This window comes from Vespa crabro, chromosome 10 (assembly GCF_910589235.1).
Source record: "Vespa crabro chromosome 10, iyVesCrab1.2, whole genome shotgun sequence".
Lineage (NCBI taxonomy): Eukaryota > Metazoa > Arthropoda > Insecta > Hymenoptera > Vespidae > Vespa > Vespa crabro.
The window spans coordinates 4,073,042-4,099,925 of NC_060964.1; the positions used below are offsets into that span (position 1 = coordinate 4,073,042).

Below are 26,884 nucleotides of genomic sequence, written 5' to 3' on the forward strand. Positions count from 1 at the left end.
CTTCTGCGACAATTCTAGTCCTTTCATAAAAAATAAAGCGTATGACAAATGAATTATTTTAGCATTCCGATTGTTAAGAATTCATTTACGATGAATAGAAAAATTTTGTGGAATCATGGATTTATCAAAAGCGATGTACTAATCGTTTTATGATACCGTTATCGGACACATTAATATTTCTGCCAAGGATATACTTATATATAAAAAAGAAAGAAACTTTGTGAATTTTTTTCATTCAATTATTTAATTTTATTCATTTTTACAAGCGAAGGAAATAGTAAATTCATAAAGAGATTTTATTAACAAGAAACAGAAAAAAACAAATATACATTCAATAATATATTTAAAATCATTGTACATATCTCCAAATTCTACTGCTATTTGTCGGTATTAAATCTAATTACTAGATGATAAGACAATGCCTTCCCAAGGATTAACATATATAACGTTGGAATATAATTTATATCTGGAAATAGAAATATATGAATTGAAATTAATTAATTTTCATTCTCAACGAATGCCGATAATAGAGAATAAAAATCATTGCTCCTTTAATTACCTCTTCAAAGCAAAGGAATCAACTTCAACATATATATTGTCGTAAAGAGGCATGATATCCCTCAAATCGACGCGAATTTGTATGGCTGGAGAAAAACTCATTACGAGAGACATTATCTCTCCAGATACTTCTCGAATGATAACTAACAATTCGCAGTTGTAACAATAATCAGTATGGAATTTCACTACCTTCATTTTCAAATCACCTTCTTGAAGTGCGAGCGATGTGTTCCGCAATCGAATCAAAGATCGATAGATTTTATAAACTGACTGTTGTGAAGAATTAGTTTGATCTAACAAATTCAATACTTTATAATTTTCATGAACCGGAAGCCACGTTCGATTTCCGTTACTAAATCCTATTGACCAATAAATTCGTTAAACCCTTATATGTAAGATTTTTTAAAATCAAGCCACTTTTAGTATTTATTTATGTACTCACCAGCATTTGAAACATAGCTCCATTGGAAAGGTGTGCGATTTGGATCACGAGATCGATTTCGATATTTATCCTTTCCGGCGTTACAAGCTTGCGGATCTTGTGTGTCTTCCCACGAAATATCACTCTTATCAACCATTCCAATTTCTTCTCCATAATAAGTAACGGCAACACCAGGTAAGATCATTGGTAGCATAATCATTTGGACTTCTCTATTTGGATAACGTGACGCGGTACGACTACGATCGTGATTTCCCAACTAAAACAAATTATTTTAAATTACGAAATAATTACTAACAACCATCAATGATCATTAATATAACGGAGATAGATAACTTACCACCCAATTAGCACTTCCATTCTTTGGAGTTTTAGCTATCCATGCTTCAATGATCCTCTTAAAATCGGATGCGCTCGAATTGTGATTAACATCGGTGATCAATTTGAAATTGAATGGTATGTGAGAACCGTACTGATAATATTTCGTAGTATTTTCTAAAGAAGTGTAAGCTTCGGTCATCATCACCTAAAGAACATTAGAACAGCGATTAACATATTGAGAGAAATTGTAATGATTTCTCGTAAGAATCAATACCTTCTCATCCTCGTTATTGGCATCGGAATAATCATCAAGAATCTTTCTCCAGCTTTTTACAAGTTCATAGGTTCGTGGATCGTCTTTGGTATAAATGTGATCCAAATAAGTGTAATCACGATCGGTAGCATTTGGATCGGAACTTCTGGGTTCATCATGGAGATCTTCTCTTTCGAAGAGATGTGGAACGGCATCTATTCGAAAACCATCTATGCCTTTACGTAACCAAAATAGAATGACGTCCTGAAAAATATAAAATCATGAAATTCGACAAATTCAATTGAAGATGCATCTTTCAATTTGAATATTGCACTAACTTCCATCTCGGCTTGCACTTCTTTATTACTGTAATTTAAATCTGGTTGTCTGTACTCAAATTGATGTAGATACCATTCCTTCAACGTTGCATTGTAGGTCCAAGCAGGACCACTGAACAGGCTTATCCAATTGTTCGGTGGAGTAACTCCATCATCCTTTCGTCCTTTTCTCCAAACATAATAATCTTTATATTTCTTCTCCCCTGCGAGAAACTTTTGGAACCACTCATGCTTGTCGGATGTATGATTTGGTACGAGATCGAGAATTACCTGCGAAATGTAATCAAAGTAGCGATCATTAAACAAACCATGAGACGAATTTGAAAGAATTTATGAAAAATTTTGGAGACAAAGATCGCCTCACTTTTAATCCAAGTCGTTTCGATTTTTCTACCAATGCTTCAAAATCCTCCATCGTACCAAACTCTGGATGTATGGCTTTGAAATCTGATATATCGTAACCAAAATCAACCATTGGACTCGCATAAATAGGTGAAAGCCATATTCCTCGAACTCCAGCGTCAACGAAATGCTCCAATTTCGATGTAATACCTTTTTGTTACGAGCACAACAATATTACAAAAATCATATTATTTAAGATTTCTACGAGAAATCTGTAATGTTTCTTACCTTTTAGATCACCGACTCCATCATCATTCGAATCCATAAAACTCCGTGGATAAATTTGATAGAATACGGCGTTCTTCCACCATCCTTTATTTTTGATCTCGCCATGGACGAGACCAGTAGCGAGTAAAAGGGAACAAAAACAAACTGCACGAAACATTTTCGAATCTGTTGTTGCCAATGATATTCCGTATATATATATTCCTGAAATATAAAAATTTATGGTACGTTATCTCGCTATGTTTGCACTAGCGATAAGAGTCCATTAATTTCTTATTAATGCGCGCTGCAATTTATCAGGAAAAATATTGGAATAATATTTATTTCAAAAGAATGAATTCCATTTTTTTGTATTATATAAGAAAATCTACTATCACTGATATGGATTGATACTTTTTTGAATCCTAGCGGAAATGGAAAGAAAGAAACGATTTTGAAAAATTATTATTTGTTTCATCGAACATCTTATCTTTCTTTGATTAAATAAATCTTGATAATATTCCTTAACAAAAAATTGTAAATATCCATCGTTTTATTATTATCTATAATATGAAAATAAAATCAAAGTATTTAAATCATTTTATATTTAAATAACCGAAATTTGTGTGATCTAATTAGAATATTTTTAATCATAAACCATTTAAATATAACATGGTTGCTTCAGAATAACCAAATTGTACTGTAGAATAAACACCCATATATTCTTGTTGAATGAAACTATGGTTGATATTAAGAATTATTAAAATGTAAAAAAGGAAGTACAAACTTAAATTTTTATTTATAATACTTTTAGTATTAAAGGTAAATAAAGATATAACTGATTACAGAAAAAGATCCTGATATAGAGATTATCAGAATGTTACAGTTAATGAAATGAATACAAATAAAAGAATGTAAATGAAAACTAAACTATAAATGTCAGCAAATAGTACGTTTCTATTGAAATTTAGTTGAATAGATTGACTGTGAGTTTATTATAAGCGAATATTGTTTAAATATTAGTTTATTATACTCCCTATATAATAAAGATTTTTCAAATTATTAGAAAATTATTAAAATTATAATTTATTATAGTTTGGCCATAAAAGATTGATTTTCGATATATACTTCCCACATTCACATACAAAAGCTAAAGGAAGAGATAAGGATTTCGCGCACCGTGATTACGCACATCCGCTTGCCGTTGTCTGTTCGTATAACGCGATTTTTCCCCTGACAACTTACCAGCAGAAAGACTGCTTATTTCAGTGCTATTCCAAAACCTCGATTTTTAACGAAACATTACAGTATTTTTATTTTTTTATTGCTAAAACATTGCAGAAAACATTTATCCGAATGAGCAGTTTTATCTTATATTTAAATCAACCGATTGAGTAACAACGCAATGATTACGCAATGACAAGCATTGACTCCAATATTGCATTGCACGAGATTAATAATTGAGGATGCGTAAAATACAAATATTTAATTGAAATCATCTTCTATCTGTCGTTTAAAAATATATATGATTGCGATAGGGATATGTTTACAGAAATATACTAATTGCGTGAATATTTATAAATCAAAATAAATATAAATAATATATATATATATATTAAGTTATGATATTAAAATTATTTTATGGTAATAATTAAATATATCTTGAAATTTTATTCTTCTCTCTTTTAATTACATAAAATTTATTTAACCCACATTTTCTATTGCTATCTATGCTTTTTAATATTCGCTAAATTAACAAAACGTAGATAATACAAAAATCCATATTTTTTCCATATCTGTCACTGAAAACACAAATGCTTCAAGCGAGAAGTAATAAATCATCTTAAATAGATAGATTCCTTTTTCGGTTATATAGTCAAAAGAATATTACATAAAATTCCATCATTGAAATTTAATAATATTTATCCTCTTCCATCACATTTCCAAATCCTATTGCAATTTGTCGATTCCGAATCTAATTGCTAGATGATACAACCACTCCCTGCCAAGGTGGAAGGAATATATACATGTAAGGCGGCTTATATCTGCAAATAAGAATATATGGTATGAAATTATTACATTTTCAGTTTCCACAAATGTCAATTCCTTAAAGAAACAATGATTACCTCGTAGTTTCATACGCATCGACTTCGACATACGTATTATTGTAAAGTGTCATGTGTTCTTTCAAATTTATTCCAAGAGTTATCACTGGAGAGAAACTCATAAACAAAGTCACTGTCTCTCCAAGAGCTTCTCGGCTGATAATTAATATTTCGCAATTTTGAGAATGACCTATGGTGAATTTCACCACCATTGTTTTCAATACTCCTTCCTTTAGTGCACGCGATGTTTTGCGCAATTGAATCAACGATCGATATGCCTTATAAAGTGACTGTCGTGTCATATTTTTTTGATTTTCCAAATTCAATACTTTATAATTTTCATGAACCGGAAGCCACGTTCGATTACCGTTACTGAATCCTATTAATCAATAAATTCGTTAAATTGTTATATGTGATATTTTTATAAAAATCAAGAAAAATTTAGTTAAATTGTCTATTCACCTGCATTTTTACTACTGTCCCATTGGAAAGGTGTGCGATATGGATCACGAGATCGACTTTGATATTTTTCCTTTCCGGCGTTACAACCTTGCGGATCCTGTGTATCCTCCCACGATATGTCACTCTTATCAACCATTCCAATTTCTTCTCCGTAATAAGTAACAGCAACGCCAGGTAAGATCATTGGTAGCATAGCCATTTGAAATTCCCTTTTTGGATAACGTGACGCGGTACGACTTCGATCGTGATTTCCTAACTGAAAATAATGAATTCTAATAATGACATAATTGTTAACAATCATTAATAGTAACTTATCACAGATACATTACTATTAATTAGTTATTTAACAAAAAGTAACGACTTACCACCCAATTGGCACTTCCAGTGCTTGGAGTATGAACCATCCATGTATCGATGATCTTCTTAAAATCTGACGCAGTCGAATTTTGATTCACATCAGTGATCAGTTTGAAATTGAATGGTATGTGAGAGCCGTACTGATAATATTTCGTAGTATTTTCTAGAGAAGTGTAAGCTTCGGTCATCATCACCTAAAGAACACAAGAACAGCGATTAACATATTGAAAGAAATTGTAATGGTTTCTCGTAAGAATCGATACCTTCTCATCCTCGTTATTGGCATCGGAATAATCATCAAGAACCTTCCTCCAGCTTTTTACAAGTTCATAGGTTCGTGGATCGTCTTTGGTATAAATGTGATCCAAATAAGTGTAATCACGTTTGGTAGCGCTTCGATCGAAACTTCTGGGTTCATCACGGAGATCATCGCTTTCGAAAAGATGAGGAACGGCATCTATTCGAAAACCATCTACGCCTTTACGTAACCAAAATCGAATGACGTCCTGAAAAATTTAGAATCATGAAATTCGATAAATTCAATTGAAGATGCATCTTTCAATTCGATAATTGCACTAACTTCCATTTCGGCTCGCACTTTTGGATTATGATAATTTAAGTCTGGTTGTCTGTACTCGAATTGATGGAAATACCATTCCTTCAAAGTTGCATTGTAAGTCCACGCAGGACCACTAAACAGGCTTATCCAATTGTTCGGTGGTGTAACTCCATCATCCTTTCGTCCTTTTCTCCAAATATAATAATCTTTATATTTTTTCTCCCCAGCAAGGTACTTTTGGAACCACTCGTGCTTATCAGATGTATGATTTGGTACGAGATCGAGAATTACCTGCGAAATATAATCAAAGTTGTGATCATTAAAACAGCCATGAGCCATAGATTTGAAAGAATTTATAAAAACAATTGGAGACAAAGATCGCCTCACTTTTATTCCAAGTCGTTTCGATTTTTCTACCAATGCTTCGAAATCCTCCATCGTACCAAACTCTGGGTGTATAGCTTTGAAATCTGATATATCGTAACCAAAATCAACCATTGGACTCGCATAAATAGGTGAAAGCCATATTCCTTGAACTCCAGCGTCAACGAAATGTTCCAATTTCGATGTAATACCTTTTTTGTTACCAGCGCATTAGTGTTACGCAAGTGAAATTATTAGAGATTTCAACAACAAACTTGAAACACGGCTCTTACCTTTTAGATCACCAACTCCATCGTCATTGGAATCCATAAAACTCCGTGGATAGATTTGATAGAATACGGCGTTCTTCCACCATCCTTTATTTTTGATCTCGCCATGGACGAGACTAGTAGCGAGCAAAAGAGAACAAAAGCAAACTACGCGAAACATTTTCGCGTCTACTATGTACGATCGTCTATGATGTTTCATATATATATACCCCTGAAATGTAAAAATTTGTGGTACGTTATCTTATTATATTTGCACTAGCAATAAAAGTCCATCAGTTTCTAATTAATGTGTGCTACGAAAAAAAAAAATTGGAATAATATTTATTTCAAAAAAATGAATTAAATGTTTTTGCATTATATACGAAAATCTACTATTGCATATATAGATCGATATATCATTGTATGCTAGTGGAAATGGCAATAAGGATAATTGTTCAATTATCCTTACAATTGTTCTTTTGAACAACTTATATTTCTTGGATTAAAAGAATCTTGATAATACTCCTTAACAATATGTTGAAAATACTTATCATTTTAATATTATCCCTAACATAAAAATTAAATTGAATTATCCTTCTTTAATTATTTTTTTATAGTTTTTTATACGCGAAATTAGTACAAATCGATCGAAATATTTGTTATCATGAACGATTTAAATAGATTGTCGTTGCTTCAAAGTAACTTTTCGTACCTTGAATAATGCAAACAACTATACACATGTAGATATAATACATATTTGCAATAAAGATAACACTAAAGTGGGAATCCAATTGGTAACTAATCGAGTATTTTTATTTCTCTGTAGAATTATAGAGAATACAGGGCTAATTATACACGATTTTTGGATAATATATTATTTTCTTTCGACGTATTTTTGATTAATCACATCACATCAAACAGATACGGTGCTGAAATAAAAGATTATGTACATTTTTCGTTTCGGATTGTACCGAAGAAATTAAATACAGAAGAAATGTAGATATATCAATGCTCGATATATGTGCCGAAACAAGCCATCCTGGCGACGTCGATAACAAACGTCATTTACTAAAGTCAATTTGCGGTGGTCAAATATTAGCAAAATGATTACCCAAGTGATATACGTTACTCCTATATTTTACGTAAATGTGCTTATTTTAAAATTTAACATTATTGGTCGAGTATTATTTTATTTGAAGCTTTGCTATAACCGCGATATCATTCGGTGAAGATGGAATATCTTTCACTTTTCTTTTTTTCTTTCTTTTTTAACTTTAACCAACAATTTTATCGATTTTTTGGATTACAATAGTAATATTAATAGTAGTAGTAGTAATAATAATAGTAATAATAATAATAATAAGAATAATAATAATATTAATAATAATAATAATAATAATAATAATAATAATAATAATAATAATAATAATAATAATAATAATAATAATAATAATAATAATAAATCCTTATATGTTACCGTAACTCGAATGAAGCGTAATAATTTGTACGTATACGGAGAAACGCGCTAATATATGTATAATTCATTTGTTATCTCAATTTTTGGTCAAGATTTTGCATCGCTTAGGAAAAGGCCTGTATCATCGTCGATGGAAAGACTATTCGCTTCACGCGATTAAATATATCGGATCGCGCGTATAAGAATGAGGAGAGCGTCGAATTGTGGTAAGTTGAAAATTCTATATCTACGATAATTCCATCGTGCCATTACGAAAAAACTTCAAGGATAATAACATTAAAGATTATAAATTTGCGTTCACTCTTGGCTGTTACAATCGTGCGATCCGATACTATTCTCTTTTTTTACAAACCTACTTCCAATATAGGTACATATCTTATTTCTATCACGCTTTTTGGCCCCTCATCCGCCTCTGGGAGGATACTTAATTCGTATTTCTTACTTGTTGCTCCTCGGAAGATTTAATTTGTAAACATTTCTTGTTTCTATTTTTATGTATTATTATGTATTTTTATTTTCACATTTGACTTTACCTTGTCAAATGTATTTTGCCGTTTCGACTAGATACTTTTGCAATTTTTACTCTCCTTTCTTTTTTTTCTTTTTTTTTTCTTTTTTCTTTTCTTTTCCCTTTGTTAATAATAAACTAGTACACAATTCTATACGCACGGGCACACACGTAATATAATAAAATCATTGTGAGAGAGAGAGAGCGTATCGCTTTCGCTTGGGTTTAATCAATGAAAATGAAAAAGCGACGAAAGAATGGAGCAGGATGGTGAGGAGTGTAAGCGATCGATCGTACGAGATTTAATATGCAACATTAATTTATAAAAAAAAAACACACACACACAAATAGCCGGCGATTAAAAATAAATAAAATATCGCACTAATGGCTCTATTTACAGAACGTTTCTACCATCCTCGTACGCTCCTCGTTTCAAGAGAGAAAAACACAACGCTTGTATACGTACATCGTACATTTCTCACCGTTGCACCTTCCTACTTGTAAAAACGTCGAATGAAACTAACTAACGATCGAATGGGGAAAAATAGCAACAAAAATAAAGGACGGATATATTTTAACGTGTTTTGACTTTTCAATTTTAAATTTGCTAGGTACTGAGCGTGTAAGTGCACTACGACGACAGGTACGTAAAAAGATACGTTTGTTCGTAGCTTGGTCCTCCTTTTTCTCCCTCTCTTCCTCAAAAATATTCGATAGAACAACATTGTCTACGTCTATATACAGTGAATACTCGCAAAAGATCGCAATCAGAGATTATTTTATGACGATCATTACCGCAAAAAAATAATAGCGGTTACGTGAGCTCGCATTGCATAATTACATTGCTACCAGTTGCCAAACAAACACGACATTACGTAACTTTGTTTTTCTTCTAAGGAATCCCGAACGAGTGATCAAGCTTGCGCTCTAACGCAACATCGTGAACACGCTCGCAAATCCAACACATATATTTGACATATACATATAGCACAAACGTTTAAATAAACACTAACGACACTAATTTCTCTTTTACATTAAATATACATCGATTAAAGCTGTACCTCGACCTGTTCACGAATAGATATACATACGTGTACATATCTAACGTGAGTATATACAGAGATATATATTTGTGAATGTCAATAATTATCATACTTTCGAGATTCTACTCGTTGAAGGCTTTGCACGAAAAATCGCAAGAGCCCCGAACGTTCGATCGTCGAGAGAGAAAGAGAGAGAGAGAGAGAGAGAGAGAAAGAGAGAGAGAGGGAGAGAGAGAGAAAAAGAAAAAAAAATAATACAAGTACTTTCCTTTCGCAAGATTCTTCGTAAAATCCGTTAAATCCGTTTCTCGTTCGAGCTTTCCGAGGGACGGATTTTCCTTCTTACGAGTCTATTTCCACCTTTTAACGAAAAAATTTTTTCAAAGGGAATAATTCGGCTTGTGCGATAATCGAAAAAACAAATCTATAAACATTTCTTGGGAACAATCTCATAAATATCTTTTCGTTCAATTACTCAATACTTTTCGTACGTACATTCGACTAGATTTTCTGTAACTTTTTTCGCAGGATAATGTGAAAGTATAAAAATAAGTTAATGTGCGTCTCGTCAGGCATATATTTACAAGGATCCTGAATAATGTCGATTAATATGAATATCGTTCGTGCTTACTACGAAAGAAAAAAGAGACGATAATATACTGTCGAGACAAAAAAAAACTCATATAGATATTTCGAATTCGATGAGTTTAATCTTTTGATTTAACTTTTTTTTTCCTCATTATCCGTCTCTCCTCTATCCGCTTACTTTCTAATTTATGTACCAACTTGAAATGAAGTTATTAATCGATGCGTTTGGATTGCGTTTTGCCAGTTCTGTTATATAGAATTCGTTGAAAGTGGGACATTATCCGTGACATTAGAATCTGTTAAAAATGCATTATGCATTTTTACATACTAGTTATATAAAAAAAAAAAAGATAAATACGAATAGAAATAGCGTTCATAATGCAGAAATAGTTTGCAAAGCTCATTGATAATGGATTGATAATGCTTAATCGATTCTTCCCTCTCTTTTTTTTTATGAAAAATATGTCTTTCATCTATTCGTTTTAGGCTACGCTCTATATCGTATTATGATTTTAACATGATGCTAAGTAAAAGTACGAAAGATTTTGGACAAAAAAAAAAGACGAAAAAAAAAATAGACGGCTACTTGGACGAAGAACTATCATGGAAAAAGAAACTCGAATTCTTTATCTACTTTTTGATAAAAATGTTTCCTTGAAATTATGTATATATATATATATATATATATATATATATATATATATGATGTGGAAGTATTTAAAAAGATAGTCGTTGCATGAAAATGACGTCTAAGTATATAACGGATAATCGTCCCAAAACAAACGCATCGTAAATACCATAGATAATTTTATATCTACGTTCGCATTCACAGTAAATTCCTTATTAAATATAATATACGAGGGAAAAAGTTTAAGATAATAAAATGAGTTCGGGAATAAAGACGAGTTTCTTGTAGCCTTAAATCGCATAGATATTCGAAGTAAGTTTCGATCGTCGATCTGACGACACTTCATTCTTCCGCCGTCGTTTGAACATTCTCCCCTTCCTTTTCCGCATTGGAATTTTGTTCCGCTTCTTTTTGTGCTCTAAGCTCTGCATCTGTAGAATGTACAAACGATGAAGATATTTACATTTAAAAAAAAAAAAACAAGAAAAAAGATCGATTCCACTTCGGAAAATATTGACAAAAATTGTTTCGCACGAAGCTATATTTTCGAAGAAATCGATTGTTAATATTGGTCGAGTAAATATGCACTCACTAATTCAACGATCGTTGAACATATTATTTCTCTTTTACAAATAATCGATAACGGTATATAAAGGCTAAAAAAGATTTATAAAGTTACTTATAAAGGAAATATGATAATCTGTTAATCACTCAACTGATATTTACACTCGATTTTATTGTAAACAAAGTCTCGTGTATGAACATTTTATTTTATAATATCGATTGATTTTCCTAAGAAAAATTTCTCTTCACGATTGTGTCATAATTATTTGGTCACTCAATATCCATAATTTATTTCCATATAACATACCTCGAACCGCTTGTTCCTTCCAGATTTGTTTGTTTTCTACGAGACACTGTATCCATGGCTTCCCTATTTTAAACCTGTTACTCTCTGTTGTCGAACCTACGAACAATGAATCGATGAACGTTGGAAAATATATATATATTTTGGATAATGGCAATTATTGAAATTATCGAAACGTTTACCGTTAGCTGACTCATCTACACTTTCTTTAACGTTCAACGGTCCAAGAACCGTCTCCAACATATCGCTGCAAACTTGCATACTCGGCTCAACAATAAATTCTATAAAACCAATTTGAGATTCCGCTACCAAAGTATTATTACGATCGCACAAAGGTGAAAATGGCAAGCCAAGATCTCTCTCTTTGTCGCCTTGCCTGAAAAATTCTTCCAACAGTTGCATCGTCCACCTGTATAAAGGAATTGACTCGCGTCACATAAAGAACGAAATTATTGCAATCGTCGAAGGTTCCTAATACAATATCGTCCAACCGATAAAAAGAGATGATCTGATAAAATGGTCTAACCTATGGTGGAGATCCCATCTTTTCGCAGGATGAGAAATATCGCAGCAATGGAGCACTAGACTGACGGCTTTGCTCTTATCGACGCTCGGTTCTGCCAAGCTTAGTAGATTTTTCATATTTTTTAACTGTTGAAAATGAAAGCTCATATCGGTTGCCAAGACCATGTCGATCACGAGTGAACGAAATTCTCGAAATTCTTCTCGCGACAAATTTTGAAGAATATTACATTCGTCTTCCCTTAATATTCTGAAAAAAATACGCCATGCGCATTTATAAAATTGCCTCTTATATAGAAAAGTGTTATATGAAATTAATTCTGTATACCTGAAACTCGCTGATATATGGTGATTTTCTAACACAGCGCGGTCATTATAGAGAAGTGCCGTATCACTGCCTGACATTACGTGGAAATTGTTTGTGGTCCCAGTGTGCTCGTAGTCGTGAATAATCGCCGCTACGAGTGACGAGAATATTTCTAGATCGGTCAGCCAATTCTGGAAAGAGTAATTTCTCTTTTAACTTTAAAATAATTAAATTTTCAACGATACAATTTTCAAAGGGTTCACCATTTCGTATGTGTCTTCTTTATACATTGTTTTATTTTATACAAAAATCATGTATTAGTATTTTAATAAAATGAAAGTATCTGACAATGAACGCATTAAATATCATTTGAAAATATAATTTTGAAATTCGAAACTTACCATTAGCCCCGTTTGGCACAAAATATAATGCATAGTTTGAGCTACGTCCGCAGCGTGAAGATTATTGTGATATGGATTTCGATGTCTGCAATATCCTTCTTCAATTCTTCCTAGGAAGCATTCCAGAACCGCAGGTGGCACTTTAAACTTGTGTAACATACCGTACCGATTCAGTAGGTCGTAGCCTATGTATTTAACAGGAGCTCCGAGTGCAGCTTCGTTCAATGAAAACACGTCGAAAGACCAGTCGTCCAACGTCTTAAATTAAGATTCATTAAAATTCAGAGAAAAGTTCGTTGGTAAAATCGTTGTTTTATGAAATCACAAGACTACGTCTAATTAAAATTACGCAAATCCAAAAGTCGGCAAGCAATTACTATGACACTAATAAGATTTCTTCGAATTGCATTCAATTAACATTTATCAAGTACATTCCCGTTCTAGAAGAATGTAGAAATATAATTTATAGATATGTAGGTATATACAATCTTAATAAGAAATAAAGTTTTTCATATGCGAGTAAAAAGTACCTTAAGTACTTTAACCACATCTGGTGGAAATTGCATGAGAGCGGTATTGGTGACTCTCCTATAAATCCGATCAACGAAAATCCCAGCTCTAATAGCATGGGCCACAGATCGAAATTTGGGTTTCTCATCCGCCTTCCGCCTTGTCGTGGCAAGTTGTCTGGTGAAGGTCGACGCCAACCATTCTCGAACTTCGGGTGGTACCGCGTCCGGTTGTACTTCGGACAATTCGTCATCTTCATCGGCCAATCGTCTAAAGAAAACCATAGGGAAAAAATGTTAACAACTGATTCGACGAGCATCGAAATAATGACGCTTTAAAAATTCTACCTTGGTTTAACACTAAAAAGAAAAAAGAAAAAAAGATAAAAAGTGAGTCGCTTTCTCAATATCCATTTAATGAACTTCGATATTTAAAAGTTATCGAACCCGATCGCAGTTCGAATTTGACGCGTTGAAAAAGATTCCTTGCAAAAATATTGGTTTTCTTTCAAAACGATTATTCTTTCGAAAATTGTTCAACGAAACACATCCTCCCTGAGAATATGTATTTTCGACCTCAAACGAAGAAAATTACACGAATTATGAATCAATATGAATTCGCGTCTGGCGACATCGTTTGGCGATGTTCGTTTCTGTGTGTGTGTGTGTGTGTGTATATGTATATTAACGAATTCAAGCAGCCAAAGGAGAATAATAGTGCTGCGCGTTAAATGAATTATCGAGTATCGAAAATCTCTACCAATTTATTTCTCAAAATAATTTCGTATCTTACGGAATGCATTTTCGTTTTCTATTCGCCGACTAAATTGTAAAGCTCGAATACGTATTTTACATCGATAATAGAGATAAAGTGAGTCTAAAAGCGACATAGAACTCTGATTCAATTTCATGAATGGACATATTATATTATTAAAGAGAAATGTACGAATAAAAAGTTAACACACTATTCTATGTACAGAACAAACGAATCTGAAATACGATTTCTTTTCAAACCGTTTTTGCTATCGACAAAATAATTTTAAAGACCGTCGACCTACTTTCATTTAAGATTGAAACTATTACGAATATCCTGAAAACACTTTGATATTCACAGCGACGATCTGTGTATAATATACACAGTATGTAACTATACAAGGAATGCAGGCAACCAATTAAATTACAACTACGGCTAAAGTTACTTACGACGTAGGTACGTAATAATTAACTGTAATTATTCAAAGTATATATACTGATACGTTTTATACAAGTTCAAGTAATAACAAATATCTTATACACGTACGTACATCTCGAAAAGTGGAGCTGAAATAAATCTATTTTAACAATAAGCTAATATCTGTTAGAAAGCATTATGAAGAAAATATAAAACTTCATGCAAAATAAAAACTCGAGTGCTATCGTGATAGGAAATAGTATTTATAATAAGTAAGAGATAACGGTGAACGATTGTGAGAGGTTGTTTGAATTCAAACTTTTGCACAAACCTACGGCGTACACCTTGTCGGCAAGTAGAAGTTGATTCCGTATGGTCGGCATCTCTACAATGTAAAACATCAAAGAAAAGACATGTAACATTGAGGGTTTTTACATCGATCTACCCGTTGTTAAAAACAAACGTCCCCGTCTATGCCAGGTGTGACTAGAAAATTCACGAAAATTCACAATCCCGAAACGAAATCTTGCTATTTTTTCATTGAGGAACTTTCGAGTCACCCCTGCGATTTTCCGTGTTGCGGGAAACGTTTGATCGCGCGTTCCTTCTCGATTCGTTATACTTAAACGCATAACGAATATATAATAACTTTTAAAAACGCCCTATGTGTATACATGCACTCTTTCGAACTTAGGAAAAGACAGATATAGAGTTGATTACAATGATGATGCAACTTGTAGCAGGCAGGTATCCGGAAACTGCAAAGAGATTATACCTAAAAAAAAACTATAAAGGGGCTAAAAGATAAAAAAAAAGAAAAATAAGAGAGAGAAAGATAAATAGAGTATGAAAAAATACAAGGCATTCAGGCAGCTTGGAATCACATTTTCATGCTATGTTTAAAGTGTTACATAATTCCTGTATTCTTGCAAAATTTTAAATATTCTTGTAAATCTTCAAAAATACGTTCTTCAAGATTTTTTTATTGCGCGTGTTTTCAATTTTCCTCTAGATAAAACCTATCTCTACGTATAAACATGTTTTATCCAAAAGTGACAATTTCTTTAAAATCAGACCTTGTTCTTTTATCGATAGTTCTATCCAAAAACGATAATCTATTTTCTTTTGTTCCCTTTTGCTTAGACATATTTACATATTTAACATAATTACAATATTTTATAGAAAGATAGAAATGTGTGACAATTATTTTTTTCAAGCGTCCTAACAATATATAAATGTTCGTGAAACTATTGATAGAGTTCTGTCTTTCTTGCTAAAAAAAAAAAAAAAAAAATGTCGCACGATTTATCCATCGATCACAGCCCCTCTCCCCTATCCCCTACCATTGGTAGGAAAGCTCTAAATCGTCTATTTAGTATAAAATCTATATTCCTTAGAGATACATAAGAAAAAAATGAAGGTTTGAGGTAAGATAGAGTTTTTCGTATTTATCATCCCGCGTCATAAGACAGTACTGATGTTATAGATCGGAGGGAAGAGCGATGACGTCGATACGTAAAAATTTATTTATAGCAAAAGTACAATCCTTTTATCTCGGAGAATCGATTGAAAGACGTTTCAAATATACATAGTCGGGTAGATACGTGAAGCGTCGATCGCTCGACCCTTATAGGGATGGTCATTGGCAGCGTTCGAGCATACAATGCATGGTCAAGAACACTGTGTGATATCTGCATGTTACGTGAACCCACTACGAACATCGGCGAAGGAGTGACAGGCATCAGGGGTTGAAGGGTTTCTTTGAAAGTGAGGAGATGATTTGTGTGTCGGGGTAGGAAATGTGAATGTTTCGCAACCTTTCCCACACAGGGGTGCGAAGCTTCCTTTTCTGGGTTACCACCGCGTGGCTCTGTGGTCCATCCGGGTCCATGCTGCCCCCCAGGGATGTAGAAGTCAGGCCCGCACCCCTACGTGATGACCGAGAGCACTCATTCCCGCCTGAACTCACCCTGCGGTAGTGCTCGTTAGTTCATCATATATAGAAAAGAATAAAATAGTCATAGATTATACTTTTTCTTTCTTTTTCCTATCTGCCCCTTCTTTTTTCTTTTCTTTTTTTCTTTTTTTTTTTATTGTTGTTATTCGCTTTACTATCCTTTCTTTTTCTTTTGTTTTTTTTTCTTTTTTATCGTCGTTTGCCCTTTTTTTTGTCTTTTTTTTTTACTGCATTATCATCTCCTCAGAAATTCCTAAACCATTCTAAAATAACGATTGCCAATTTTTCCTGCTGCTTGGCGCACGTAAAAGAAAAAAGAATGAACGAGGAGATGAAAATTTGGGTTGCTCTTTGATGCAGCAACAACAGCAAAGTTCGCCATCGTCGAAGTTAACCTGGAAAATGCTTTTACGGGAAATCGAAAGAACTTAAGAGCCATAGGAATACAGCGTTGATGGAACCTTTTCGTTAGAAGTGTTCAAGATTTTTAGCAATATCCTATAGTATGCCGTTCATATATTCTTTTCCAAATAAGAAAGAGAGAGAGAAAGAGAGAGAGAGAGAGAGAGAGAGAGAGAGAGAGAGAGAGAGAGAGAGAGAGAGAGAGAGAGAGAGAGAGTGAGAGAGAGAGAAAAAGAATAAGACTTAATGTATCAAATTATAAAATATCAAAAAATATAATGTTGAAGGAAACATTAAACTACTTGTTTCGTTTCCAATAGGCATAGGGTAACAGAGAATAATCCGAATGTACCATCGAAAATTAATGTCGCTTTACTTCTAACCAATTTAAGTTCATTTCCTCGGGACAATGGGATCTGTTTCTAATCGGGTATAATACGCCTAAGTCTACTTGGGAAAAAAAACTACAATTCTCAAAGTTAATGTTACATGCTTTTGAGTGAACAAAAATCGCATACGTAAATGTATACGTCGCATCGGATACACAGGAAAAGCGTTAATAAAAATTATTAGCCGAACGCGAAGAATTTTAAAAGGAACTCATTCGTCATTATTTTTTCATTATAATCCATCGATATTTATTCGATTTAATAAAATAATAAGAAAAGAATATGAAATTGAAACAATAATTAGAATCGACGAATAATCTCTTTAAATTAACGTAAAAGAAGAATAAGTAGAAAAAAGTGAGCGAAAAAGGAAATTTCGCTTTGCCTCCTGTGAGGATTGAACTCACGACCCCTGGTTTACGAGACCAGTGCTCTACCACTGAGCTAAAGAGGCGCTCTTGTAAACTCTTTCTGACGATTAGTAGATGTATATAAAAAGTGTGAAAAAATATTTAAATTTTTATGTTTCATTAATAATTCATCTTATTTGAAAGAAGTTTAATTTTTAATATTACGCGATCGATCATACTTTAACTATGGGATCATGAGTTACATCCAAGAGGAAACTTCGCGAAAGAAAGTAATGTCTTCCCTTTGTTCAAATATTAGAGAGACGGAATCCTACCCTCAATTTTGCAGATTAATACTTTACGTTCGCACGCACGAGAAAAAGGATCGATAGACGATGAATAAATCGAAGTGAGCACACGTTAGACTTTGCTACACCAACTATAATCGTTTATCGTGCTTTACCATGTTAACATTATTATTAAAGTACAATTATTTTTAAAGCTCTTAAAAATAATTAAGAATATTAATTATAATTTGTGTCTTTCTCTGAAAAAAAAATTATACATCCTAATGGAGAGAAAAGATAGTGTTAAAAAAAAAAAAAAAAAAAAAAAAAAAGTAAAAGAAAATTAGTGTAACACTCTCGTGCGTCTGCAAACTTTCGCATATTTCCAAAGAGAGACACATAAGACGATATACGTAAGAACGTCATTTTATAATTTATTAAGCAAGATAAAATATTATTATCCAATTAAAATGTAACTTACTTTGTCTCGTCGATGAAGACTGTTTCAAGTACACGTGCCGCATAATGTAAATTTCGTTGGAGTAATTCGGCGGATATTTCGCCATGCTGTAACTGCTTTAACAGACATCGAAGTCTGAAAAAAACAAAAGATCAAATAAATATTAACTGCATCTCGTGAGAAAGTTTTAAAAAGATAATCTTTGATGCGATAAAATCGTTCATGTCTATTCGTTCCTACCTGAGAGCAGCTTTGTCGCAGGCGTCGGGGGTGTCAACGGCGGGTAGTGAATCTGTCGTGAGATCAACATTATCGAGGATCTCGTCGAGATCCACGGACTGACTCGACAAAAACCTGTCAGGATTATGTGATGGCGGGGAACTCTCGAAACTGCCACCACCGACGCTTTTGCTTTTGCCCGAACTGCGTCGTACTATCGTCAGCGTGCCTTGCTCTGAAATTAAGCGACGATATCGTTCGATAACAGAGCTTTTCCGTACTCTTCTATGAAACGTGAATTAACACATACTCGTATCTACGAGTATTTTTTAACGATCTCCTTCGAATACAATGTTCTATTAATTCTAATAAGATCTAATAAGATCTCTAAATGTAAATTTATATTAATAGTATATTATAACTTGGAATAATAGTATGATTTTTACCAATTTAGAAATTAAACTTATATAATTATATGATTATATATTAACTTATATTAAATACTATCGGAAAAGGTTACTTTACTTCTCGATCTTTAATTTCAAGGATAACTAATATTTACTTTCAACATTAAATGTAAAACTATTCTAAGAAAAATATCGACTTTGACGTAAAGAAAATCGATTTATAACGCGTCCATTTATCTACGCAAAGAAACGAGTAATCCGCGTCCGAGATAGAAACATAAATCGTAAGTGGAATCTCGTGGTAATATCATGGAAACTTACTCGATAGCTGACCATTTCGACCAGGGGAGGAAGGATTGTGCGGGCGAGGTGGGGTTGTACCACTTGAACAGCCGGTAGCCGTGTTCGCAGCTGTATCATGCGAGGCCACCCCCATATCGTCTCTCGTAACCCTTCTATCCGGCGGAGATGCGACTGCAATTTTGAAAAAAAATTTTAACTTATATCAAAATTACACTCGATTATATTTTATACTTTCTTTTATATTTCGTTCTATAGAAAAATATTCGAACACTTTTTGAAATGGAATAATTATTTTTATTTTTCTAAACCAGCAAACGTAATTTGACCTAGGATTGATTGATTTCCTAAATATTTACAGAAAAGTAAATATAAAAAAACGGCTGATCTACAAAATGAATATATTCCTATTGATTATAAATGTTTCAAGGAATTTTACAAAAAAGACATTTTCTTTTTTTAATTCTATGTATATTTTATATAGCACAATAATTTTTTCATATCTATGCAAAAATTCAGAACACTTTACTTTGTCTATAAAATGTTATTCAATATCAAAAATGTACGTTTCTCTGACTATCTTTATACATTTTTTAACAAACTGTTCATATTCCTTTTTTATATTTTTTGGTTATTCAATATGTTATTTTCCATTAGTTTTTTTTTTTTTATAAATTTTCTTACAAATATATCACGATTTATTGCGTACCAAAACATTTATTCTCCATAGTTTTTTCGAATAATTGTGACAATTTTTTAAACCATTCCAATAAAAATGATATACCTTTTCTCCTCATTCATTTCATCATATTCTATGATCGATGATTGGAACTAATATTGACATATCTCTTACTACACATATTTACTTGATATTTACAGTAATATGGATATATTAACGTAATTACATAATAACAATGCGTTAATAACAAAATGCATAATAACAAAGGGAATCAAGAAGTATCATTTATTAATAGCTCATTGTGATAAAATAGTTATTTTGTACAAATCTATATAATATATAATAGAAAGTTCTGTTATATTATTTAATTATACTTCGACTATTCTTTTTTATATTATTATACTTTTGACGATATTTCTGTCATTAAATTTAATTACATATGTTATAATTAAAATTTGTTAAAATATCCTCGATAGAGTGATAAAATATAAATCAATTCATATGCGAGTTAATGGACGAATAATTTTATATGTGATAGTAAGAAAATTGTGTCGCCATTATTACTATTAGGATCAATTATTAAATCTTCGAACAATTTCCAGATATATTAGTTTAAAATTCTAAAACAAATATATAAAGAACAATTAAGCTATATTTCTCAAAGTTATATTTCGCATATTTGCTTTTCTACGTTGATATCTCAGATATTACATATACGTATATATAATCAATTGTTGGATCAAATGTAAGCGGCAGAACCAATGGGTCATTCGACTGCAGTGGACCGCATGATAGCTATCGATTTGTATGCTCCGTCGATAGGCTTTATACTATGTAAGTATAATACATCGATAAAATTCAGAATGAGAATTTGCATCTATTATTTTAATCACGTTATACTATAAACATAAAAGATGAGAAGTACTCAAATTAACATATATTAATATAGATATTATAGAAAACATCCATAGTAAGCATTTGAGTTTTCCACTTCGTTCGCAACATTTATAACCTTCAGTTAGTTTTACTAACGATTATTACTAATATATATATATTAAAAAATATTAATACAAATTAAAACATATAATTAAAATATTTATCAACAAATAATTAATTAAAATATTTATCAACAAGTAATTTATATGATACAGTTTTTACGTTTTTAGGTGCTTTATTTTTTATTAAAAAATATATAATAACAAGTTAAGAGGTATAAAAAGATATATAAAGATATAAATCTAAAATCGAGATATTAAGAATACTACGAAATAATTGGTAAAAGCTATTTGATAAAAGTGAGGAAGTAACAAAGAATATCGACCATGATTGAAAACATTAATCTTCTGAAAGAGGCGTAACGTACTCGTAAAATCTTAAGATTGAAATAATCTATTATTCTAGAGGAAAGAAGTAACTTTAGTTCTATAGTAAAAAAAAATTATAAGGCATTCATTCATTACGTGTAATCTACGTGTAATGCTTAAATATTCTGTAATCTTGAAAAGACAAATAGTCACACTTACTGGTTAGTTCCAACTAACTTCATAAATTAATTCATTTATTTTCTCGGATATTTTCCAATGAAATAAAAATAAGAATTTGTTTGCAACAATGATAATAATATCTCGATTTATGTGTTAAGTATTTTATGATTTTCTTCCTTTCTTTATCTTCTTTTATTAAAAAAATAAGAGAAAGTAAAAAAAAAAATCGATCATTTATACATATAATATCTTTCAATTATGTGAAATACTATCTCGTTTACTCTTCCCTATATTTAATTGCATTTATTTTTTACATTAAAGTAATAATACAAACAGGCAGATATTTATAAATGCAAACGTTTGATTGGAATCAATTCATAGGAATTAAAGCACGATACGGGTTAAACGTTTAATGACAAATAGAATAAATTCCTATTAAAGTGACATTGAAAATATCGATTAGTAAATTACACATTTTAAAGACGATGCTTTTACGCAACAGTCTAATTGCATTTTTATGCGACGTTAAAATCGATGGATCATTAATTAAATTCTTATCGCATGCAAGGTTGTTGGATCAATATAAAATTATATAATCTTCGCATCATTTATTACCTTACGAGGCAACGTCTTATAATATTAATTACTGAAAATTTGTTATATAATATTCAAATATGGTAATACGATCGGTTGCACATTGAAATAATATATGCAATTGTTAAAAGCATATTAATAGTACCATGCATTTAATCTTGAAAATTTATGTTCCGTTTTTTTTTCAGTCATCATTTAGTTATCCTTGAATGATAAAACATTGATAAAAACGTTGAATAAATCTAAAGACGTTTTTGTCGCGAATGTATGAAACTGGATATTCTGCAATTTTCGACTACATTTTATAGAAAATTATACGGTTGCTGATAATATATAGCCAATGTACTCTTACCGGTTTTTACATAAAATAATATAATTCTCAAAATGAAGAATATAACGTATTTACGTATTCAATGACGAAATGAAAATAATTCTAACATGTTAACAAAATAATAACAGTCTAAATGTTCAGCTAACTCTGAAAATTCATTTGTTCAAATAATTATTTTATAGATACATCTGTTATGACTTTAAAATTTACGTATTTATATGCGTAAAAAATGAATAATTTTTAAATGCGTATGGTACGAAGTTTGATTGAAAAATATCGATAAATTAAGATTTAATTACACAAGTATTGACGTTAAGTTAAATATTTATTAACAAATCTCGAACATGAAAACGTCAAAGAAAAAGGAAAAACAGTAAAGATAAAAATATGAAAATATATTTTAGTAATGAAATAGAAACAAATTTTTATTTAAAAATTAGATTTTCATTTATCATATAAATTCAATTATATATATATACATAGTCAATCTCTTATAAGATCCATTGGTTAAGTTAATTTCAAATGTTTAAAGTAGGACGATCGTATATAGTTCGTCATCAACATAGAAAATTTGCCGGATACAAGCGTAGCAATAAAATCAGAATATTATTCAATTTTCAGAGGAAAAAGTTAGACAAATTTTCGAAGGGGCTTATTCGTGAGAGTAAATATGTACTCATGTGCGTTGAAGCTGTAAACTTGAATAACTGGAGGTACTATGGAAAAGTTTTAAAAAAAAAACTAGCATTTTCGTTTAACGATCGACGAGATTTCTTGCCTGTATGGAAAAAGAAAAAAGAAAAAAAAAGGAAATACGAGTAGATCGCGGGATTTGAATCGACTTCTTTTCATTGGATATCTCGAGTTGTGACATCAACGTCGAAAATAAAAAGAAAAAAAAAAAGAAAAAGAGAGAGAGAGAGAAAAGGCAGTAGCTAGCCATAGCTCTTGAAATGATCGTTCTTACGAGTACAAGCTTCGAGCGATGATGACGATAACCAGAGACGAGCTATTCGCATTTTCTCACGAGCCTCGAGTTCAGAGAGATTTCTTTGATTACATTACCCCGCACAAGCATTACTGCTGCGAACAAGACCTTCGTCTTACTTGCAATGTCACGCAAAATACATAAATATACGTACATATACACGTACATGTATTTACGTATTCTCGACTTAATTTTCACGGAACTATGTAATATATCTACATATATGGAGACGAGTGACGCGATCGACGATTTCACGATGCGTGAATTGAATTATTCATAAGAAAAATACTGAAAATAAAATGAAAATGTGCTTTGGCATGGATTACGAAAAAAATATTGAATTGTCAATGTCGTTAACGGATCAATCAAAACTTCTCATTTTTACTGATCGTTTTATTCTCCGTTCGTTACTAAAAATTATTATGCAGTATATATCCTAGTTGAGAAAATTAAGGTGACAATAAAAATGATCTCGAGATATTGTACTTTATATTTTCTCCTAGATTCGTAAAAACGTGACTATCAAAGCTTACTGTGCCTCCTTTTCTCTTTCGATCGTCAGCACGTACCAAGTATATATCGTTCATACACGTATAAAGCATCTATGAAAGTGTTACGAGAAAGGACCTCGGGATAAAGGAAGCAACGCTGAAAAGTGAAGGACGGAGACTCAAACGGGTCTTTCTTCTTCTAATTAATGGCTCCACTGAGCATACCTTCTACTGAATTTTACATTACCAAATTTCCTATGCGATAAAACGACGATCTTATAACACACATACAAAATATCTTATATTATATTCCTTTTAATTAATTATTAAATAAAAATTATGTACTTTTTATTAGTCGCTCATTGTCTTTAGAATCGATGCGATAATTATGGAAAAGATATGTAAAAGTAAAATAAAAACGAACTATCGATTCTTCTCTAAAAATAATCATCAAAATTGTGAAAATGCATTTATCAATCCTATTATGTTAATCCAATAAAAACAAAGCTTTATAAAGTTATCGATGATTAAACCATAGCCGATAGATAAAATAATGCCGTAACAAAACATATTATGAATTATAGCATTTCATTGTTGTAGATACATTATTGATCGTATCAAATTTGGAAATAATTTTATCTGTTAAGTAAAATCGAAACTTAGTTCATTATTGATAAATACTTTGCCAATACGAAATATATGAAAATTGTACGTATTTTCTTGGAAATGTATTAAAATGTAATTATGATTTTCCAAAAATAACGTTTAAAATATCACCTTTATTGTTATTATTATTTATTAAATTTATAATTGTATTTATTACTATTATAATTATATACATAATTATAACATTATAAATGATTGAAGCCTATTATTTTGGTTTAAGGTACCCGTGAAACTACCGAATAATTCAATAATTATAATTTATATTTACTACATCTGTATACCATTATGTTAGAAAAATAAATAAAAATTAAGATACAACTTATCAGATAATTATTATGAGAAGTCCAGTGAATTAAAAAAAAAAAGAATTTAAATCATTCAGAAAATATAGTGCAATAACAACGTATGAAAACACAGTATATATCTAACAATAAAAATGTCTCCATATTAAATCTAACTACTAGATTATTTATTCTATCTTTTGATTTTATTATATATTAATTTATAAAATAAATATTTAAAAAATATAATTATTGTGTTAATTTTATACATTTTCATTTATACAAAGAAGCAGCTATTTTATTGAAAAATACATAATATTTTTTTTTCGTATTTATAAATTTTTGATTGACTGTATGTCAGTTTACCAATGTTATGACATCGGTATAATATTCTATCAAATCCATAAACCTTCGGGCAACGTATCCGTTATTTCTTCCTCCACTATACGGCATTACCTCATTTCAACATTGTACGGACATAAATCAGGAGGCCGAGTGTAAAACGAGCTGCCGTTCTTTGAGAAGAAGGGAAGGCAATTGAACCCACGATGTCGAGAGAAAATTAGTTTCGTTGTATACTTCCAGTTACTTTAAAACTATCGAAGAATACCATCGTTGAATAATGTCTTGAACATTTATAAACGAATTCCATGAATATTATATTATCTTTTTCGAGCGTAATCATAGTTATACTTAAATTTTTACTTGATTAATTAATAATATTTCAACATTTGAAAAACAGTTTGAAAAATACAATGCAACTATGTCGACGATTTATTTCAAGCAAAAAATCTCTTTTGAATAACAGACGATAAATGTTCGAATAAAAAAAAAAAATTGAACATTTCGAGCTATAATAACATACAATGACTAATAATAATTCGATCTCTGTATTTCTCTTTTATTCCGTTCGTTTTCTAAATACATTACAAAAACAATTTCAAAGTTTCTAACTATTCAAACGTATCGATGATCTGTCGATAAACGTAAAAGATGCTAGCATTAAAAATATTTGTTGGCTTAAGAAACTAAACTATAAGCATAACGCTACTAGCTAAGAAAGATCGATAGAGGATGTAATACGCGTTAACTTACCGTATTCCTTATCTATACACGCGATCGCACTTTCGTAAAAAAAGAATCGCGTGCATTATTTCCCCTTTGTATTCATAGGGCGACACCAAGACGGTGTTAATTTTTATAGTGCCTACCAGTAAATTCTTTAATGAATTCACTGATAACGTAATATTGCGTGTTAAAAAAAAACTTACAGTTATTGCAATATAATTTACAACATTTTGTAATGAATACCGAGTTTCTTTCTTTATATCATTGAAAAATTTTTCTTCAAAATTATGACGAGTTCTTTTCAATTTACCATAGTTATAAAAGAATATTAGAATATTGATATTTTAAAAAGCTTACAATAAGAAAAACATCGTCCCTCTTATTTCTTATTTTACGTTTTGCAGAGATATTATATCTTCGATAAAGTGTTATTTTATTTTACTATAGAAAACGCGAAGGATCTATTATAAATCATAATAATGAATTGATCAAAGTCTCTATTAAATAACATCATTTTCAAACTACTAGTATGTACTATTCAAACTTAATTGATTCAATATTTCATTTCGTCACTATTACTATCATATCTCTCTCCCGTATTATGTAAGTTACATTGTAGGAAAGATCAATGCCTGTACATACTGGTCAATAACGTCTATTGTGTTTATGTCGTAATACTACAACATTGAACACAGATAGGATGTTATTTGAACGTTATGCGAAAACGGTAATCGAAGTTTCAACATTCCTAGAAATATCGAAATTATCTTTATGCATACATACATACATAAATATACATATGTATATAAATACAAGACATAAGTTAAATAATGTAATTGTTGGAAATCTATCACTTCATAAAAATTCTATAACCCTTTA

The 26,884-nt window shown here is 31.3% G+C and overlaps 3 protein-coding genes and 1 non-coding gene across 18 annotated transcripts in view; all 4 read right to left on the reverse strand.

Annotated features, from left to right (window-relative positions):
- Positions 1 to 278: 278 nt before the first annotated feature.
- LOC124427367 (maltase 1-like) lies at positions 279 to 2,711 on the reverse strand. Its single transcript, XM_046970225.1, has 8 exons — positions 2,540 to 2,711; positions 2,274 to 2,461; positions 1,910 to 2,179; positions 1,593 to 1,835; positions 1,338 to 1,523; positions 1,001 to 1,256; positions 560 to 917; positions 279 to 466 (listed from the first exon to the last, which is right to left on the reverse strand). The coding sequence occupies exons 1-8, from the start codon at positions 2,694 to 2,696 to the stop codon at positions 397 to 399; spliced, it is 1,728 nt and encodes a 575-aa protein (XP_046826181.1). The 5' UTR covers positions 2,697 to 2,711; the 3' UTR covers positions 279 to 396.
- Positions 2,712 to 4,166: 1,455 nt separating this feature from the next.
- LOC124427364 (maltase 1-like) lies at positions 4,167 to 9,173 on the reverse strand. The gene is made up of 9 exons (XM_046970221.1): positions 9,082 to 9,173; positions 6,655 to 6,862; positions 6,386 to 6,573; positions 6,020 to 6,289; positions 5,703 to 5,945; positions 5,448 to 5,633; positions 5,083 to 5,338; positions 4,642 to 4,999; positions 4,167 to 4,560 (listed from the first exon to the last, which is right to left on the reverse strand). Exons 1-9 carry the CDS (start codon positions 9,088 to 9,090, stop codon positions 4,491 to 4,493), a joined length of 1,788 nt encoding a protein of 595 aa, XP_046826177.1. The 5' UTR covers positions 9,091 to 9,173; the 3' UTR covers positions 4,167 to 4,490.
- Positions 7,417 to 26,884, reverse strand: part of LOC124427361 (calcium/calmodulin-dependent 3',5'-cyclic nucleotide phosphodiesterase 1-like) — a 69,679-nt gene continuing 50,211 nt past the window's right edge. For 11 of the 15 annotated variants that reach the window (XM_046970204.1, XM_046970206.1, XM_046970205.1 and 8 more), the window contains 12 exons: positions 19,445 to 19,597; positions 18,738 to 18,951; positions 18,519 to 18,632; positions 16,470 to 16,622; positions 14,984 to 15,037; positions 13,503 to 13,752; positions 12,973 to 13,230; positions 12,593 to 12,762; positions 12,269 to 12,514; positions 11,925 to 12,151; positions 11,746 to 11,841; positions 7,417 to 11,305 (listed from right to left, as the gene is read on the reverse strand). In XM_046970204.1, the coding sequence (XP_046826160.1) occupies positions 11,217 to 11,305; positions 11,746 to 11,841; positions 11,925 to 12,151; positions 12,269 to 12,514; positions 12,593 to 12,762; positions 12,973 to 13,230; positions 13,503 to 13,752; positions 14,984 to 15,037; positions 16,470 to 16,622; positions 18,519 to 18,632; positions 18,738 to 18,951; positions 19,445 to 19,597 (2,024 nt within the window). In that variant the 3' untranslated portion in view covers positions 7,417 to 11,216. The remainder of the gene's footprint in view (positions 11,306 to 11,745; positions 11,842 to 11,924; positions 12,152 to 12,268; positions 12,515 to 12,592; positions 12,763 to 12,972; positions 13,231 to 13,502; positions 13,753 to 14,983; positions 15,038 to 16,469; positions 16,623 to 18,518; positions 18,633 to 18,737; positions 18,952 to 19,444; positions 19,598 to 26,884) is intronic. The other 4 variants (XM_046970199.1, XM_046970202.1, XM_046970201.1 and 1 more) reach the window with 4 other exon arrangements.
- Trnat-cgu lies at positions 17,783 to 17,854 on the reverse strand. Its single transcript has one exon. It is a non-coding gene; the product is annotated as a tRNA-Thr (tRNA).

Bases quoted from the DNA above. Each gene is read 5' to 3' on its own strand.
- LOC124427364 (XM_046970221.1), bottom strand. The intron at 5,946-6,019 runs GTTAGTGCAATT...TAAATTTTTCAG, and splicing joins AAGTGCGAGCCGAAATGGAA to GACGTCATTCGATTTTGGTT. The intron at 5,000-5,082 runs GTGAATAGACAA...ATTGATTAATAG, and splicing joins GGACAGTAGTAAAAATGCAG to GATTCAGTAACGGTAATCGA.
- LOC124427367 (XM_046970225.1), bottom strand. From the start codon at position 2,696: ATGTTTCGTGCAGTTTGTTTTTGTTCCCTTTTACTCGCTACTGGTCTC. The intron at 2,462-2,539 runs GTAAGAAACATT...CGTAACAAAAAG, and splicing joins TGGAGTCGGTGATCTAAAAG to GTATTACATCGAAATTGGAG. The intron at 2,180-2,273 runs GTGAGGCGATCT...TACATTTCGCAG, and splicing joins CGAAACGACTTGGATTAAAA to GTAATTCTCGATCTCGTACC.